Source organism: Panthera onca, chromosome F2, assembly GCF_046562875.1.
Source record: "Panthera onca isolate mPanOnc1 chromosome F2, mPanOnc1 haplotype 2, whole genome shotgun sequence".
Taxonomy (NCBI): domain Eukaryota; kingdom Metazoa; phylum Chordata; class Mammalia; order Carnivora; family Felidae; genus Panthera; species Panthera onca.
In genome coordinates, this window is record NC_138356.1 from 83,058,605 (window position 1) to 83,077,314 (window position 18,710).

At 58.7% G+C, this 18,710-nt stretch overlaps 1 protein-coding gene across 1 annotated transcript; it reads right to left on the minus strand.

Annotated features, from left to right (window-relative positions):
• Positions 1 to 71: 71 nt before the first annotated feature.
• On the minus strand, positions 72 to 5,778 carry SCRT1 (scratch family transcriptional repressor 1). The gene is made up of 2 exons (XM_081792116.1): positions 5,660 to 5,778; positions 72 to 3,625 (listed from the first exon to the last, which is right to left on the minus strand). Exons 1-2 carry the CDS (start codon positions 5,772 to 5,774, stop codon positions 2,688 to 2,690), a joined length of 1,053 nt encoding a protein of 350 aa, XP_081648242.1. The 5' UTR covers positions 5,775 to 5,778; the 3' UTR covers positions 72 to 2,687.
• Positions 5,779 to 18,710: the final 12,932 nt, after the last annotated feature.

Genomic DNA, 18,710 nt, shown 5'->3' on the forward strand with positions numbered 1-18,710 from the left:
CGCCCCCCAGACAGCCCAGCACCCCCTGTGGCATGGGCCCAGCACTGGATACATCAACCCGACACTCCAAGTTCTATCAAGAGTGGCATTTATTCTCCTCGTGGAGGTGCGGCGCTCCGGGGAGCTGGTGCTATTGTGCTTAGGAAGGAGGTCTGTCCGTCCGTCCGTCTGTCCGGCCGGCCCAGCCCCAAACGGGGGCGGAAGAGGGGCGCGGCCCGAGTAAAAATCCCGGCCTGTTCCGGGTGGGAGTATGTACAAGGCGGCGGGGCGCAGGCGGGGGTGGGGGCGGGGCAGGCCGGCGGCCGCAACCCCCACCCGAGGGCCCCCGCATCTCGGGCCCTACTCGTAGAATCAGTACAAAATAGGTGCTACCTAAACGTTCCTTCTACCTGAATTCGCTAAGTCGGTTATTGTGCTGCTTAGTTATGGGGGCGGGAGGGGGCCCATGGCTTTCCACGGCGGCGGGGTGTACGGAGAAGCGGGAGACCCTGGCCGGCCCACGGCCCTCTGGCCTTCTCCTTAGGTAGGTAGACAGGCGTGTGGGGGTTGGGTGGGGCGCCTGTGTGTGCGTGTGCATGCGGGTGTGCCCAGCACAGGAGGGCAGGCCCCAGCTTGGGAGCTGTGTGGACACGAGTTGCGGTATAGAGGGTTTGGATACGGGCCCTGCTGCCCTGGGCCCTCAGTCTGCTCCTGCAGGTGCGGCTCGGCGGCAACTCGGTCCCCACTGGGGTGGCGCTGACCAGGTCATACACTGCAGTGTGCACCTTTTGTCTGGCCTGGGGCCTTGACCCCACACAGCAGAGCCTAAGTGGCCGAGAGATGGAAGGACTGAGAGTCGGTATGGGTGGCCCTGGTCGCGCTGGGCCTTGGGGGCCCTGGGTCTGTGCCACCTGAGCTGAGAACACTAGGCCCAAGTCAAAGGTAGAGCCCAAGTGCACCCAGCACTGGACCCGGGCCGGGGTGGGGAAGAGGTAAAGGGGATGCAGGGTTGGGTCTAGGGGCCAGGCCTTTCTCTGCATGTGCGGCCCTCCTTGGCCCACCCAAACCTGATGGACGCCTGTCACGAGCGTGCAGCCCCTGCAGGCCGCTGCATCCCTGGCCGACTCTGCAGCGGGCCTGGCACATAGTAGGTGCCCAATGAACAGTTGGTGGGTAATGGATGACTGAAGGAGGGGTCTTGGGGGCAACCACCCCGCCCCTGCCCGCTGGAACCATTACACCCGCAGGGCTCTGCCGTGGGGGGGAGTAGGGAGGAGGAGGGGAAGAAAGTCTGCGCGTCCGGCCCCGCGCAATGTCCCTGATCTAGGGGCCTATGGGGTAGATAGGGCAGGGGGATACCTGATTCTCAGTAACTCTAGAGGCGGCGGCAGCTTCGCATGCAGTGCGCATTATTGCTCTATAGTCGGCATCGGACTAACTAAGAGGGAGAGGGAGCGGGCAGCCCCGGGAAGGGACGGGAGGAGGGCTGGGGCTGCATGCAGTGACGTCACAAAGGCGGCGGCCAATGGGGCGGGCCCTTGGGGCGGGGTCGCCGCCGAGGCTTTGGCATAGACGGGCGAAAGTTGGCAACAGAGTGGGGGCGGGGCCTGGGGCTCGAGGGTGGGGCCCAGGTGGGGGCGGGGTTCGGGGGCGGGGAAAGTGATCCCGGACATCCCAAGCCCCGGGCGTCGGCGGGAAGGATGGGGGCCTCAGCGCCCCTTCCCTGACCCGAGTGCAATCCGTTCATAAATAAAACGTACAAATACAGAAAGAAAGAAACCCGACGCGTCCGCAACCCCCCCAGGGGGCTTTACCCGCAAAGCGAATACAGAGAGGTGTGTAATGGGCCGTGCCCAGGCCTGCCTGCCGGGCCCCAGGATCCGTCCTCCAACACCGAATGCCGGGGGACGAGGGAGGGGGCCCCGGGGCAGGGCGGGAGTGGGGTCTGAGGAGGTCGGATAAGTCCATGCGATTCGATATGCGTCATTATTATTCGTTATGAAGGACAGAGCCCGGGAAGCTGGGCTGGAAGAATTCGGATTTGGCAGAGGATGCGGGGCGAGGGTGGGAGAGCGGCTTGGACTGAGGCCCCAGAAAGAACCCGAGGGAGAGGGGTGCCGCCGTCCGCCTCTCTCCCCGATCCCCAACGCGTCTATCACTCCTGGGCTTCAGCGAAGACTGAGGAGTAGGGACGCCTCTGCAGGCCCCTCCCTCCTGCTCTACCCCCTCTTCCCCCCACCTCCCCGGTCTGCTCCCCGGACGTCTAGGCCGCAGGCCTGGCCCTTGGAGGGTTTGGGAAAGGAGTGGGGAAGACCTGAGTCTCTGCGACGCGATCCAGGGGCGCAGAGGAGGGAGGAGGGGGGGTGCTCCCCACCTCACCCCACCCCGGTCTTCAGAGACCTAACTCGGAGATGAGGTTCGGTTCTGGGTCTCCTCGACCCTATTGCTGGGAAAAAGCCTGGGGCACCCTGGAGGGGAAGGGAGGGGGTTCGGGGTGGGTCTCCCCTCAGGACCCTATTGCTTGAAGGGGCCGACAAGGCCCCTGGCGGGCGGGGCGGGGCCGGGCCCCCTCCCTCTATTGCTGTGAGGAGGGGCCCGCCCTCCGCCCCGCCCCCCCCCCCCCCCCCGCCCGGGCGCCGGCGGAGACTTCCCTGGGGGCCCGTATTGCTGAGAGCCGCCCCGGCTGGGCTGGCGGAGGCACCGCCGCCCTAGGCCTGCACGGGGCTGAGCTGCGGCGAGGCGGCGGGCGCCTGGGCCGCGGGGCCGCCCCCGCCCGCGCCGCCCTTGAAGCATGCGGACTCGTAGTGCTTGTTGAGATAGGACTTGAGCGCGAAGCTCTTTTTGCAGCGCTTGCACTGGAAGTGCTTGAAGGCCGAGTGCGTCTGCATGTGCGCGCGCAGGTTGGAGCGGTCTGCGAAGGCCTTGCCGCAGTGCGCGCAGCCGAAGGGCTTCTCGCCGGTGTGGGAGCGCATGTGGCCCTGCAGCAGCCAGGGCCTCGAGAAGGCCTTGCCGCACACGCCGCACTTGTGGCGCAGGTCGTGCGTGAGCAGGTGCATGGCCATGGCCGGCATGGACACGTACACCTTGCCGCACGTCGGGCAGCGCCGCGCCAGCTGACTGTCCAGGCTGCGGTGCGTCTGCTTGTGGCGGCTCAGGTTCGACGACGTGGCGTACGTTTTCCCGCACTCGCCGCACGCGTGCCGGCCCCCTGCGCCGCCGGGCCCGGGCCCCGCGCGCGCCTCCGTGCTCACCCCCGCGCGCGCGCCGCCCCGGCCCGCGGCCCCGGCCCCCGCGCCGCGCGCGCCCGCCCCGGCCCCGCCTCCGCCGTCGCCGTCGGGAGCCGCCGCGGAGGCCGTGGAGGGAGCGGCGGCGTTGGCTGCTTTACGGCGCGAGCGCCCGTCGGTGATGAAGAAGGCGTCAGCCGCGTAGCCCTCGCTGACCGCCGCGTCGCCGTTGATGTAGCCGCCCGCGGCTGTGGCCAGCTCTGGGCGCGGGGTGGGAGGCGGTGCCGAGCCCGCGGCCGCCGGGCCCAGTTCTCCACGCACGGCCGCCGCGTACATGGGCTCTGGGGACGGCCCTTTGAGCAAGGCCGCCTCGGCATCGCCATCGTAGACGGAGGCGGGCCCCGCGTAGTCGCTGAGGTATCCTGAGGGCCGAGGCGGACAGACAGGCAGACACAGAGGGAGGGGAGGCGGGCAGCGGGCGAGACACACACGGGCAGGCGGCGGGAGACACGGGGTCCGGGAAGGAGGGGACCAGAAGAAGGACAAAGGAGAAGGGGCCGGGGTACCGCGGGGCCAGGAGGACGGAGGAGGCAGGGAGGGGAAGAGAAGAGAGGAGAGATGAGACTGGGCCGGGCCCCGGCTCCGCCCCCGCCGCCCGCCGGCCCCACCCTCACAGGGGGAGGGAAAGAGGCGCATCCTCGGGTGCGGCTGCCCCCCTTCCGCGGAGCCTCAAGGTCAGGGGGGAGGGGCGGCGCTTCCCTCGCCCTCCTTCCTCCACCCCTCCTCCCCCTCGGGTTCTCCCCACTTCAGCAGTTTTCCCTGATTATGCAACACACTGCGGACCCGCAGCGCACAAAGCCAGGACCGCCCACCGAGGGACCCCGTAGCTCCCGCCTCTCGAGGTTCCCAACTGCTCTTCCCCGCCGCACCTGGAACTCGCGCCCAGCCTTGATGCTGCCCCTCCTTGGTCCCCTAGGCCCCCCAACAAGCCCTGAAGACTTCTGCCTCCGGCAGGCCCTCCTACCCTCTCCACCCTCCTTCTTACCTCCCAGGTCTCCTACTACTCACTGAACTTGACCCCCTTCCAGCTCCAGCCTTATCTTCCTCCATCCACTCTCCTTCTTCCCCAGCTCCCTTCGGTCATCCTCCACCCCTGGGTCCTACCTTGTTACACATTGCCCTCTTCCCCCAGGCCCTAACCCGTTGTGGGCGCCTTCCCAAGCCTCAGGACAAGTGACCAGGGAGCCGCTGTGTTGTTGGAGAGTGCCGGGGCATTCCGCAAGGGGACACCTTCGGTGGGACAAGCTGCAGGCAGGCAGCATCATTCATGCTGGTAACTGCACTTGTTCTCAAGGCACAAGATGAATCTCACAGCCTCAGAGTCACAAATGCACACACCGAACGATGCAGCCTCTGGCTTCTTCAGGGTTACACCCAGCCTCCCAGCCACGGTCAACCCTGGAGTGCCCTCACAGGGTGGGTTGCACGAAGATCCCGGCAAACCACCTACTCATGCAGGGTCACACATGCGGCCACCCTGGACACACTCTCAGCCAGGGTCGCCAGTCACATGGGTGCCCAGCAGCCTCAGAGTCACATGGTCCCATGTAGTGGCACACAGGCAGGCACACACTCATACAGGGTCACACACAAGCGCACACAGTCACATGGCTGCACGCAGTCACATGGGCGCACACAGGCTCACACACAGGCTCACACAGGCTCAGGTCACACTGGTTCTGCCACCCCACGCTGCTGGCACCCCCAGCTCTCTTGCCTGCATGCTAACAGTTGTCCTTGAACTTGGGCACCCTTACACAAAGAGCCTCCCCCTGACACCAGCACCATGGACCTCCCTACCTACAACCCTCCTGCTCACATTCTCCTCCCTGACCCTGGTTGCAGGGGAAATACTGCTGCTGCCTCTGCTGGTACCTTAGTCCTGACAGGTGGCGGCCCCCACTGGACCCATGCCTACTCCCTGGAACTCACAGCATTCTGCTAACCATAGCCAAAAGAGAGAGGGAGAGAGAGAGAGAGAGAGAGAGAGAGAGAGAGAGAGAGAGAGAGAGGATACTAAGGAAGGCCCAGGTTTCTGGGTGTGGGTTTGCATGCATCCAGGTCCTGTCATGTCAGCAAGTGCCCATATGACTGTATATGTCCTCGCATGCTCAAGGTGTGGGGTACTTTCTATTTCTGACCTTTGTTCTCCACCTTCTCTCCTGCACTGACACTCTCCCTGCCCAGGGCTTGGCTCTGTTCTGGCCTGCCTCTGCTTTCCCCTCTCCCCACCCTCCTCCACAGTCCGTCCCCAGCCACTGCCTCCTTCTGGTTCTTCTTCCCTCAGGTCTATTTCCGGGGGCTCCTGACCCCTCCAGCCCCACACTCTGGCCCTCTGCCCCTTCCAGCTATTGCCTTGGGCCCCTTGCTGCCCCCAGACTCAGCCCAGCTCGCACCTTTCTCGTGCAGTCGCACTCCGAGGTCGCTGCGGGCGCGCCCGTAGGAGCTCTCGAGGTCCGCCGAGGAGAACGTGTCAAGTTTGACCTTCTTGACCAGGAAGGACCTGGGCATGATTCCTGCGGGGCTCCGGCGCTGCGGGCCTGCGGAGCCGGGGCGCGGGGGGGGCTGCGGCCGCGGCGGGGCCCCGTCACCATCCGAGGAGCGGCGGAGGCAGCACGGGTCCCCACTCTGGCCTTTGGATGCTGCCGCTGGAGTGCCGTCCTCTCTTCTCCTGCCTGCCCTGCCTTTCCTCCTCTCCTCCTCTGGACGCCTCTTCTTTTCCTTCCTTCTTCTCTTCTCTTCTCTCTTCTCTTCTTTTCTCTTCTCCTCTCTTCCTTCTTCCTTCCTTCTTCCCTTCCTTCCTTCTTTCCTTCCTTCCTTCCTTCCTTCTTTCCTTCCCTCCTCTGGTCCCGGCTTCCCAGCCCGCAGTGCCGCCCCTGGACAGGCGGGGGAGGAGGCCGGGGGGTGGGGGGTGGGGAAGGGGGGAGCGGCTCCGTCCCGGGCCCGGAGGCTGCGAGTGGGTGCAGGGCTGGCCCGGCTCCGCGGCCCCCTTCCCCTCCCCCCCCCACCGCCGCGGCGGAGCCTCAGTCAGCGACCCCCCATGCCCCTGGGGGTGGAGGCGCCGGGCCCGGGGAACGCGGCGGCGGCGGCGGCGGCGGCGGCGGCGGCGGCGGCGGGAGCGCCAGCAGCTTCAGCACCGCGGCCAGCGCCGGCCCAGCCAGCACCTCGGCCAGCGACCGGGCGCGCTCAGCCGCCGCGGGCGGCGAGGGGCGGGCCGCGGGGGCTCTGCCGCCAGGCGGGGGTCCTCGGCGGGGGTCTCTGGGAGGCTTGCTTTATTGTTCTGCAGCCCGAGCGAGCGGCGGCGGCGGCGGCGGCGGCGAGCGGGGGGCGGGGGTCCTCGGGGGGAGGGGTGCGCAGGGAAGGCGGGCCGAGGGAAGGAGAGAGGGAGGGACGGGGGCTCCGGGGGCGGGGCTCGGCGCTCGGACAGCTCCAGGGCCCGGCCTCCTGCGCCCGCGGCCGCCTCTGCCTGCGGCCCGGCCCAGCCTCCGGCTTTTAAAGCCCAGAAGCTGAGGGAGGGGGAGGGAGGGGAGGGAGGGGAGGGAGGGGAGGCCGGCGGAAATGGCTGCGCAGGGCCGGGCCCGTCCAGGGTCTCCTGGGAGGGGTCTTGGGGATGCCGCGGCCCCCGCGTGTGTGGATTTCCCCCAGGCAGCTTCGGGAATGGAGGCCCAGCGGTCTGCGGCATTGTCGTGCGTGGGGGGAGAGGCAGAAACAGGCCTGGGAGTCCTGCGCCCCGGACTGGGGATCTTTTGGGGGAGGAACGCAGGGCGGATCCCAGTCTGGTCCAGCCTGCCTAGCTTTCGGGTATGGAGGCTAGGGATCTTCGGGGGCGAGAGGGGGAGGCGTGAGGCGAAGGAGCGAATGCTGAGGCAGCGAAAGCGCAGTGTGGAAGCGCAGCGCGCGCCCCGTGCCGCAGTGTCTCCCTGCCACTCGGTCACCCGGGCTGACCCCGTGCCCGCTGGAGAGGCCTCCCTCCACCCCCGCCTCTTTCCCAAGGGGTGGATGTCGAGTGCAGCGGCGACGCAGCGAGCGGGCTGTGAAGGGGGAGAGGGGCTGCCATGCCCTTGCTCTGGAAATGCGACTTCATTGGTGGTTTTACACCCTTCCGCGCGGCCGCAGCTCCCCCCGGCGGCTCCGCAACCAGGCGGATAACCCTTCCCGCGGCCGCCCGCCCCGAGTTTGCAGCCCCCATGACGTCAGGCCCAGCCGCCAATGGCCGGGAGCGGGGGTGTCGGGGGTTCCAGGCCGCACAATGGCCGCGCGCGGGGACATATGTCCTCAATTAGAGCCCGGCGCTGCCATTGTCCCCTCCCTCGCCTGCGCCGGGTGGTTCGGGTGTCCACGCTCTTTCGGAGCGCGCCTCCGCGCGGCCTGCTGTCACTGAGTACCAAGGTCGCGGGGGCGGCTCCGGGGAGTGTCCGGGCGCGGCCGAGCCGGGAGCGCGTGCAAGGTGGGGGCGCGCGCGCACCCGTCGCTGCACGCAGTGACCTTGTGCAGGGCGGCTCGGCGGGACCGCGGACACCGGCCGGGAGCGCGCGGCGGGCGGGCCGCTCCGGGAGCGTGCGTGCGGGCGCGTGCGGGGAGTGCGGCGCCGGGAGCCACGCAGCCGTCTGCCGGCGCCCCGCTTCCGCCCGCGCCTCGGCCCCGGAGCCACGCAAGCGAGGGTGTGAGCGAGCTGGCCCCGCATCGGGGGGCGCGGCGGAGACTCCAGGGCCGCTTTGTGGCAGCGGCCGCGGCTGGATATTCATCTTGCGTGGCAGGAGTCCCCGAGGGGCGGGGACCGGGCGCCGCCGCCCCCTTATCGCGGAGCCGCAGCCGGCGAGGCCCGAAGTGGGGGCGGGGACGGGGACACCCCCCCCCCCGCCTCGGTCGAGACTGTCGTCCCCGCTCGCTCCCAGGGGGGGCCCGGCCGAGGCGCAGCCGGAGGCGGGGGGCCAATTAGCATTTTGATTGCGGGACTGGGGGCCCATCTGGACCGAGGCCTAATTACCGGGCAAACCCTCCGGGCGCCGGCGGAACGTGCCCGGCGCAGTCCCTTCACCAGCCCCGTCCCCCCCCTCCGGCCCCCCTCTGCCGTCTCCTCCCGGACGACCCGCCCCCTAACTCCTTCTGACTACACCCCTGTCCCCTCCGCCGGTCCCGGTCGCCCTGTCCCCCAGCCTTGTGCTTGCATTTCCCCGACCCCTTCCGTTATTCTTTCGCTCAGCTACCTGTCCTGTCCACGTCTTCTGTGCCTCCCCCCTTCACCTCTTTCGTCATTTTTCTATCCCTCCATCCAACTTCTCTGTCCCTCCATCCCCTGGCTCGCTGTCCGAGTCCCCGCCTCTCTGTCAATTTCCCCGCCCCCTGGGCTCCAAACCCTCTTGACGGACAGGGCGTCAGAGCACGGACACATGTGTCCCACGGCCGCGTGCTCCCGAGGGGACTATTCGGGCAGCCCTTGATCGCTCTCGTTTGGGTGGAGTCCGCAGCCCCTCGGGGCGCCTGGCGGGGAGGGGCAGGTGGGCCCGGGCCTTGGCCATCAGTCCGCAGTGGCCAGCGTGCAGAACGCACATGCGGCCCGGGCTCAATTACTTGGGCCTCCTCGCTCCACCTCCTTTCCAGCACCCCTCCCTCCCCTGCCGACATCCCCAAGGTCGCTGCGCCCCAGTCCTGGGGTCCAGCTGGGAGAGATGGTGATTCTCATGCCTGTGGAAAGTTTCAGCTCTCCTCCACTGGAGGCCACCCTGAATCTCCCACTGAGGGTTGGAGGCGGAGTTGGGGGAGGTGGGGAGGGGACTTTGTTGCAGGAGAGGACAGGGTCCAACAAGGCTGCTTTGGCTCCCAGAGGACCCAGCCAGTTGAGGGATACTCTGACCCTCAGGGCCTTAGCACCCAGCGTGCTTGGTCTCTCCACCCTGTCCCCACAGAGTCTCTGGTCCTCAGAGACTCTGTTCCCTCTGACCTCTAGCCTCTTACCCATCTGGGGTGGGGGTATGTGGTATTGGTTTTATGTCCTGCCTCCCTCTGCTTCTGGGTGTGCCACCTCCAGACCTGTGCAGGCCCCATGTGGCCAAAGGAGAGACTCACAGTGTTACGTCCCCAGCACCCCACCCTCCAGCAGAGCCAGGGGCCCTGTGTGTGTGCTCATTCGTGGGCCCTGTGGTCACTGTCTCACCTGCCTGCACTCTAGTTGAGCTCCAGTCCAGTCTAGCCTAGCCTAGAGGGTCCATTCCTCCTTCAGAATCCCTCTCCCTGGCTGCCAAGATCCCACCCTGGTTAGGAGCCTCTTTGGGTCTGCCTCCTTGGCACCCAAACCCCCTTCCCCAGCCTTCTCTCCTGTAGGCTGTGGGAGTGGTGTTTTGTTTACCTGGAAGCTAGTTCAGATCCTGTGTGTGCATAGTGGGCTGTCCCTGACCCGCTCATTCTGGCTCAACCCCCAGTTTCGTATCCGTGAGGTGAGACTCAGCTCAGAGCATCCACTCTCCACCTGCTCCTAGAGCCTGTGGTCCAGCCCAGGACGCAGATGCTAACCAGAAGGATGAGTAGACCATAGCTTGGAGAGTGAGAGCAGGAAGGCTCAGAGACCAGGCCTGGGAGACAGTGTGTGCTTTGGCCTCTGCTCCAGAGGAGATGGGGTCGCAGATCTTTGAGGAAAAGCAGGAAGCCCGGGGTGGGGGGTAGTAAGCAAAATGGTTGGATTTATCCAGGTTTGGGCTTTTGCCAAGTGAGCTTCTGAAAGGGGCATCTGAGCCAAGAGGGTGTGCAAGGGAGAGGTGGCAGTGATTGTGGCATCCAAACAGAGTGAGGACGTGGGGGCTCTGCAGTGCTAGGGTCAGCAGGACTGAGCTGGGGCAGGTGCTGGTCTGAGAAGGGGGTGTTGAGCTGAAATGCCAGAGTGGGGGTCAGGGGACAGTTACTGGTGGTGACAGGGTCGAGGGCATGATTGGGGCAGAGGGCGAGGCCTTTGGCAGGAAGAAGAGGTCGAGACTGAGGGGCAGGGCGTTGAAGATGGTCACGGGAATATTGAGACCACCAGGAATTCAGGCCTGGCGCGGCGGTGGGGCGATGCCCACAGCAAGGGCTGGTGTGGGTGGCAGGCACAGCTGATGGCTCACGTCAGCTGGGACTCTTATGGAGAGGAGGGGGGAGGGGGCTGCAGGCCACAGCGAGAAATGGGGCGGGGGGGGGGGGTGGTGGCTGAGGTGGGGAGAGAAGGCTGGCGGGAAGGGAGCAGGATGGAGGGGACCTGGGACTCCCAAGGGAGAGTGAAGGCCCAGAAACAGGGCCGAGGTCATCGGTGGGAGGGGTTGCTGGTGCCTGACTGACCTTCCAGAACAGGTGATGTGTACTGGGTGAGGGCGAGGGCGTGAGGCAGAACAGGTCCCCACTGGGACAGGAGCTTTGGAGCTACAAGGGAGAGGTGAGACCACAAGGCAAGTAAAATTGTCTACTTGGAAAACACAAGGAGAAACAAAGATCAAACATCAAAGTGCAGGAAGTACAGTATTTGTATAACAGGGAGTTAATATTCTGATTACAGAATAGTTGCTATAAATGAATTCTACAGAACAAAGATGCTGACACCCTCAAGGGGTTAACAGGCAATTTACTACACAATAAATAAGAGACCTTACCAGAAAAAAACATGCAAATTAAACAAGATACAAATTTCAGGGTTTTTAAAAATGTTTTTATTATAGAAAATATCAGATGTACATAATAGTGCAGAAAGTCAGATAATGACACATGTGGCCGTCACCACCATCCCCCAAGACCGGCTCACAGCCAGTGTGGATTCTTTTCTGCCCCCTTTCCCTCCCCCAAATCTCAGATGTCATATCACAAAATGCCACTTTTCTCTTGGCAAGTAAACAATGACATGACAGCACAAAGTGACACAGGAGTTGTGTGAGGGAGCCTCTGCCCCAGCCCTGAGCTGCCCCAGCCCCGGCTGGGGGCACCGGATGTGACAGGGCACTGCCCCCTTCTTGCTTCAGGAAGGATGTCCCCTCAGCTGCCTGTGTTTAGGGCCATCAGAGAGGCCCAAGTGGCCCAGGTCCGACTTTCTTCCAAGGGGTCCAACTGCCTGAACTGGTCAGACCCTCTGGCCTCATTGCAAGCCAGAGATAGAGTTTCAGTAAATGCCTTACGTGTGGAGGTTCCATCCGTTTTAACAACTACAACTGGTCTGTTAACCAATGCCCCTATCGAGACACAGGACACTTCTGTCTCTCTCCAGGACAGTTCTTTGGGGGGCTTGTAAAGGAAGCTTGAGAGGGAGGGAGGAGCAGGAGAGCGAGCCCTGGGGGAGGGGAGGAAGTGCAGGGAAGAGAGGGCGACCAGGGGGAACACCCTGGTAGCAGTGAGCAGGCTGTGTTCCTTGGAAGCTTGGCCAGGGGTCACCTGACAACTTTGTAGTTCTTACCCCAGTGTGGACCTTCCTACCCCCACCCCCCTGACCTCCCCCTGGGGTTGCACACTTTCCACATTTTCTCTAGAACACAGAGGAAGAAAAGGCTGAACAGAAAGAGGCAGAGCAGGACCTTAGCGGGCTGTGGCATTACTTCGCATGGCTTAATATACATGTGACGGGATCCCGGGAGGGAAGAGGGATTGGGGGGAAAAAAACGTAGAAATGGTCAAAAGGTTTCCAGATTTGATGAAAATTATAAAGTGACAAACCCAAGAAGGTCAACAAACCCTAAGCCTATGTTACAGGAAGAGCACCGCACGAAGGCACATCATCATCAAAGGATGAAGGGAACTATTAAAAGCAGCCAGCCAGGGGTGGGGGCAGAAATCAACACATGCTATGTACAAAGGAGCAAAGATAAGGATGACTGATTTCCCGTGGAAATAAAGCAAGACCTAACCCAGCAGATTGTGGGGCAACATCTTTAAAGGGGCACCTTCCTTTAAAGATAGAAGAGGGGCACCGGGGTGGCTCAGTCAGTTGAGCATCTACTCGGGCTCAGGTCATGATCTCAGGGTTTGTGAGTTTGAGTCCTGCGTCGGGCTCTGTGTTGACAGCTCAGAGCCTGGAGCCTGAATCCAATTCTGTCTCCTTCTCTCTCTGCCCCTACCCCCCTCCTCTCAAAAATAAGTAAACATTCGGGTGCCTGGGTGGCTCAGTCGGTTGAGTGTCTGACTTCAGCTCAGGTTATGATCTCACAGTTCTTGAATTTGAGCCCTGCATCGGGCTCTGCGCTGACAGCTCAGAGCCTGGAGCCTGCTTCAGATTCTGTGTCTCCCTCTCTCTCTGCCCCTACCCCCCTCCTCTCAAAAATAAGTAAACATTAAAAAAAAAAATTTTTTTTAAGTAAAAGTGCTGGAAGAAAAACATTGTCAACCTAGAATTCTATACCCAATGAAAATATCTTTCAAAAACACAGATTAAATAGACTTTTCAGACACCCAAAAGCTGTAAGAATTCATCACCAGCTGACCCACACTACAAGAAATCGTAAAGAGAGTCTGACAGACAGAAGAAAGTGACACCAGATGAAAATCTAGATCTCCACAAGGAAGTGAAAAGTATGGAAATTGTAACTAGGTAAATGTAAGAACTTTGTTTCTGGGGTGCCTGGCTGGCTTAGTGGCAACTCTTGATCTTGGGGCCATGAGTTTGAGCCCCATATTGGGTGTAGGGATTACATAAATAAATAAAACTTTTAAAAATTTTGTTTCGGGGCGCCTGGGTGGCTCAGTCGGTTGAGCGACCGACTTCGGCTCAGGTCATGATCTCACGGTTTGTGAGTTCGAGCCTCGCGTCGGGCTCTGTGCTGACAGCTCAGAGCCTGGAGCCTGCTTCTGATTCTGTGTCTCCCTCTCTCTCTGTCCCTCCCCTTCTCATGCTCTGTCTCTGTCTCAGAAATAAATAAATATAAAAAAAATTTCTTTAATTTGTTTCTTTTCATTTAAAAGATAAGCAAATGATTAAATAGAATTAACAATGTATGTGAAATTTATAACATGTATGGAAGTAAAATGTGTACCTGGATAGGATAGTGTTTGGGCGGGGAAATGGGAGGACAGGAGGCAGAGTTCTTACAGCCTAAGTGAAGTGGCAAAGTCACTGGAACGTGGACTGTGATGAGGTAAAGATGTATCTGTAAGGAGTAAGGAAATGAAAACAGCACGACAGTGGCAGGTAATAACAAGGAAAAGAAATCATACAAAATTCTCGACAAATCCAGAAGAAGGCGGAGAAGGAGGAGAAGGAAGGCACACGGCGAGACGGTGGGTCCGAAGCAGCCGTGTCAGTCGTCACGTTACCCGGAAATGATGGGAGCGCCCGACTACAAGGCAGAGGCCGTGCTCTGGCTCAGAAACAGCAGGGCCCGGTTATATGCCGCCAACAACAAGCCGGTGGTGAGTACAAAGACAAGTTAAAATCAGGGTGGGAAAGTTACCCCACATAAGCGCTAAAGAAGGCAGGGTGCTGTGTTCATACTGGACAAAGCAGACTTCCAAATAAAGAATGTTGCCAGGGATCGAGAGGGTTGTTTCAAAGAAGGCTAAACTTTTGGCAAAAGCTGTGCCGGGACCACGTCCTGGTTGGGGATGAAGGACAGCCTGACACGTGGGATGCGGATAGCTGGACATCTTGGATTCCCGGACCCCCCGATCTGGGCCTGCAGAAGTGCTTCCTCTCCTTGAAGATGTACAGGGACCATGCCCTCTTCAGACCTCAGAGACGCCCTTAGGGTCGGTCTCCACTTCCCACCCCAGAGCCTGTGGCTCGAATGAGAGCTGTAGCTTAACCCATCCCAACACATGTTGTGGGCATGGAAAGGGGGGCAAGCACTAAACCCCAAAAGAGCTGTAGAGGGTTCCAGTGTTCTTCAGAAGAAAAGTCCAGGAGGGGCTGTGCTACTAGGGTGTGACGCACCTGTCCCTGCCGGCGGGCCACACGGGTCCGGGAACCACGGGGCAAGAGCATATGTGGCTCCCCCCCCACACACACACACTCCGCCCAGTGAACCACTGGGAGCTTGGGCTCTCTGTCCCCACAGCTCCGGGGTCAGTTCCACAGGATGAGCGTCTCTGCCAGGGACACAGCTAAGTCCCACTGAGCTGAAGGCCATGGCTGCTCCCGGGGCACCCAGATTGAGGAGACTGTTAGCAGAGGCTATAGAGTGTGGACCCACGTTAGCAGAAAAATCAGTGAGGCGGCTGCCTACCGCCACATGGAAGATGGAAAATGTACTTAATGAACTGGTTCTGGGCGAGATTTCCAGGAAAATGGTGAGAAGGCCTGCCACGTGTTGAATCGTGTCACCTGCAAAACAAAACAAACAAAACAATGACAAAAAGAAAACACAGCTCTGTTGAAGTCCTAGTCCCCCAGTATTTCAGGATGTGACCCATCTGGAAATAAAGTCATTACAGATGTAATTGGTTAAGAGGAGGTCATAACTGGAGTAGGGGGGAGCTTTAATTCAACAGGACCGGTGTCTTTACAAGGAGACAAACCACACACACAAGACAAAAGACCATCATGAGAAGACAGAGGGAGATCAGCCGAGGGACACCAGGGACCGCCAGCACCACGAGAAGCTGGAAGAGGGGCCTGGAACAGATTCTCACTCCGCGACTCTGGCAGGAACCAGTCCTGCCTTCACCTGGATTTCAGACTTCTGGTCTCCAGGAGCATGAGAAAATATAGTGCTGTTATTTTAATCCACCCAGCAGTCGTAGGAAACCAGTGCAGTGCCAGTTGGCTTATTTTCACAATGAATGATATCACAAGTGATGAATGAGCTGGAGAGGGAACTGTTTAGTTTTCATGAAGAATTTAGAGAAAATATTTCCTACTTAGGACTTGCTGGATTGAAAAGTAAAATGTTTTTTCATTCCCAGTCTCTCCAGCTTGTAAAAGGTACTCAGAGTGAGAAATGGCCTCTGAGCAAAGATCAGATCCAGAGCACCACCACAGAAATGCGTTCTCAATGTATAGATTAAGTCCAAAGTGAAGCGCTAAGACCCCTGAGAGACGTAAAGCAGTATCTTGTAGACCCCGTCAGCTCGAGAAAAGGGCTTCTAAGGATCTCAAGGACACTGTCAACAGCACTCTGGGCTTCCGACTGGCTCAGTCAGAAGGGGTGTGACTCTTGATCTCTGGGCCATGATTGGAGCCCCATGTTGTGTGTAGAGATGACTTAAACAAACAAACAAACAAACAAACCCCAGCAACGCTCTGATTTGCAATCCAAGTAAAATGAGGTCTGCCTAGCAAAGACGTCTTGATGTACATCTTGTTCAATGTACTGGGGTATGATTTGATATATAGAAAACCTACATGGGGTTTTTAAAGGAATCATACTGTCTTGGACTAAAAGAGATAGAGATTGTTCAAAATGAAAAAGCACCTTTAGGGTTCAAAATTTCTGTGTGCAGATAGTAAGTCAGAACACGGGCCATTTCCTATGGAAAAGAAAGGATGACTCAGGAGACAGCCAAGAAGTGAGAGAGCAGAGTCAGGGGCCTCTGAGACCAACCAACCAGGAAGTTACTAGCGGAAAGCATAGATGGGTCCTGGTCAGGGAAGGCTTCCTCCTGGAGCAGATGTCTAGCAACGGGGGCTCAATTGCATTGCAGAATTTCTACTGACCATAATTGCTACATACTTCCCACCCCTCCCGTTTTTTAAATAAACTTTGTGCTTCAGGGGCGCCTGGGGGGCTCAGTCAGTTAAGTGTCCAACTTCGGCTCAGGTCGTGATCTCGCGGTTCGTGGGTTCGAGCCCCGCATCAGGCTCTGTGCTGGCAGCTCGGAGCCTGGAGCTGCTTCGGAATCTGTGTCTCCCTCTCTCTCTCTGCCCCCCCATCACTCGTGCTCTCTCTCTCTCTCAAAAGTGAATAAACATTAAAAATTTTAAATATGTTGGGATGAGCACTGGGTGTTGTATGGAAACCAATTTGACAATAAATTATGTTTAATATAAAGAAATAAAAGTGTTTTGTCTTGAAAAAAATTTTTAAATAAACTTTCTACCTCAGAATAAATTTACATTTACAGAAAAGTTGCAAAGATAATACAGATACTTCCTGTACACTCTCCCCTCATCTTCCCCTAATGTTAATATCTTACATTTCTGTGGTACGTTTGTCACAAACCAAGAAGCCAACACTGGTATGTTACTATTGATGGAGCTCCAGGCTTTATTTGGAGTTTGTTGTGTTTTGTTTAAATTTTTTTAACATTTATTCATTTTTGAGAGACAGCGAGCAGGGGAGGGGCAGAGAGAGAGGGAGACATAGAATCGGAAGCAGGCTCCGGGTTCCGAGCTGTCAACACAGAGCCCAATGCGGGGCTTGAACCCACTAACTGCGAGATCAAGACCCAAACTGAAGTTGGCCGCTCAACTGCCTGAGCCACCCAGGCACCCCTCCCCCTTTTTTATATGCTAACATTTTATTGGTTGCAGCAACCGATTCAAGGCACCACATTGCATTTAGTCTCCTTAGTCTCCTGTGGTCTGAGGATTTCTTGGTCTTTCCTTCCTTTTCATGACCTCGATTGACAGTACGGTCACTTCTGTAGAATGTCCTTCAACTGAGGTTTGTGTGATGTTCTCCTGTAGTTAGCCTGGGTTTGGGGAGGAGATCACAGAGGTGATGTGGTCTTCTCCTTGTGTCGCAACAGAGAGTACATGATGTCAACATGACTTATCACTGATGATGTTAACCTTAATCGCTTGCCTAAGGCGGTGTCTGCCAGGTTTTTCTACTTTATTGTTTTTCCTCTTCCATACTCTGTTCTTTGGGTGCAAGTGACTAAACCCAGCCCACACCCAAGGCTTCCCCCATATTTTCATAGAAGTGTCTATTGAAGATAGTCTGCCGGTCTCATTGATGTACATGGGGTGGGGGGAGGGGAGAGAACCTTGTTTTGTTTTGTTTTGTTTTGTTTTTATTTTTAGTTCACAGGTCTCTGCACTGAGCATCCACACAGCTGGGTTGAACCCACGGAAGGACACCTGGGAACCCTCATTTGCACCTGGACCTGACTTAGATGCAAGATCCCGGACTTGAGGACTGAACTGGGTGCCAAGGTGACATACTGGGGGGGCCTTGGAGGGTGGTCTGTCACGGACTGCCTACAATCATGACCCCCATAAAGCTGGTTTTCATGTACTTGGTAGACCGCTTCCATACTGACTCTCTGGGCTTGGCCATTGGGATATTAGCATGAGTGATGCATGCAGAGGTATAATGGGATTGTGGGGCACTGGGGCTAGTCCTCTTGCAACTCTCTCTCTTGGAAACCAGGAGCAAAACAGTCTGCTGAATGATCAGGCACCACTTGGAAAGAGGCCCTGGTCACCCTAGACATCTGGCCCCAGCCGAGCTGCAGCTGATGCAGCCACGAGCACCCCAGCTACACGCGGGGTAACCAGCCGGCTGGGCCCACCCAATCCGCAAAACAATGAGGAAGTATTTGCTGCTTTAAGCCCTTAAGTTTAGGGTGGTTGGCTATGTGGCAATAGAGAACTGAGGCCCTTGTTCTTTGCCCCTCGACTCCTGTCTTCACTTTCTGCCTGCCCAGCTCAGGTCCTGTGGCCCAAAATGACAACCACTCCCTCGACCCCACACTCCTACAATACTGTCCTTAGTAATCTCCAACCCTTGTTAGACCGAGCTATCTGCCTATTCCACCCCTGCATCCAAGCAGCAAAACTTTGCTGGAGAAAAGCACAAAACCATACTCATCCTTTACTTACTTTAGTTTTCATGTTTATTTATTTGAGAGAGAGAGGGAGGGAGAAAGGGAGGGAGGGTGCAAACAGGGGAGGGGCAGAGAGAGACGGAGACACAGAATCCGAAGCAGGCTCCAGGGTCCGAGCTGTCAGCACAGAGCCCAACGCGGGGCTTGAACCCACAAACTGCGAGATCGTGACCTGAGCTGAAGTCAGGCACTTAACCAACCGAGCCCCCCAGGTGCCCCAAGTTTTTCTCTTTTGCATAGAGTTCTACATAAGCCATCCAGAGTTGGCAGGACAGTTGCACAGTCTTCAAGTTCCCCAATTCTATCTTGTTGCATCGCTATCCTCAACACATGCGTTCTACCTCATGGTCTAAGTTGGTTGCTTGAGCTCCAGTCATTGTGGGTGCATTCCAGGCCATAAGAAAAAAGGAAATGGCAAAGATACCAAACCCCTCCCTTTAAGGACACAGTTGGAAATTATACATACTGATTCTTATATTGCATCGGCCAGGAATTAGTCTCAAGACCACATATATCTATCTGCAATGGAGAGTAGGAAATGCAGTCTTTATTCTGTGGGACCGTATGCCTAGTGCAGGATGGGCAAGGAGAGCCTGCTTACAATTGCCATGTCTTCCCAATCCTCTCATCTTCTGCCCAGCCAAGAAATTTGTTCCTGCATGATAACTTTACACTTCCTGTCCCCTTCCCCAGAGCTCCACATGACCCCCGCCTCCTTGTATCAGCTCAAGTGCTGCA

Excerpts from the sequence above, each read along its gene's own strand:
- SCRT1 (XM_081792116.1), bottom strand. The coding sequence starts at position 5,774 with ATGCCCAGGTCCTTCCTGGTCAAGAAGGTCAAACTTGACACGTTCTCC. Across the intron at positions 3,626-5,659 it reads AGTGCGACTGCACGAGAAAG|GATACCTCAGCGACTACGCG; the intron begins GTGCGAGCTGGG and ends CTCGGCCCTCAG.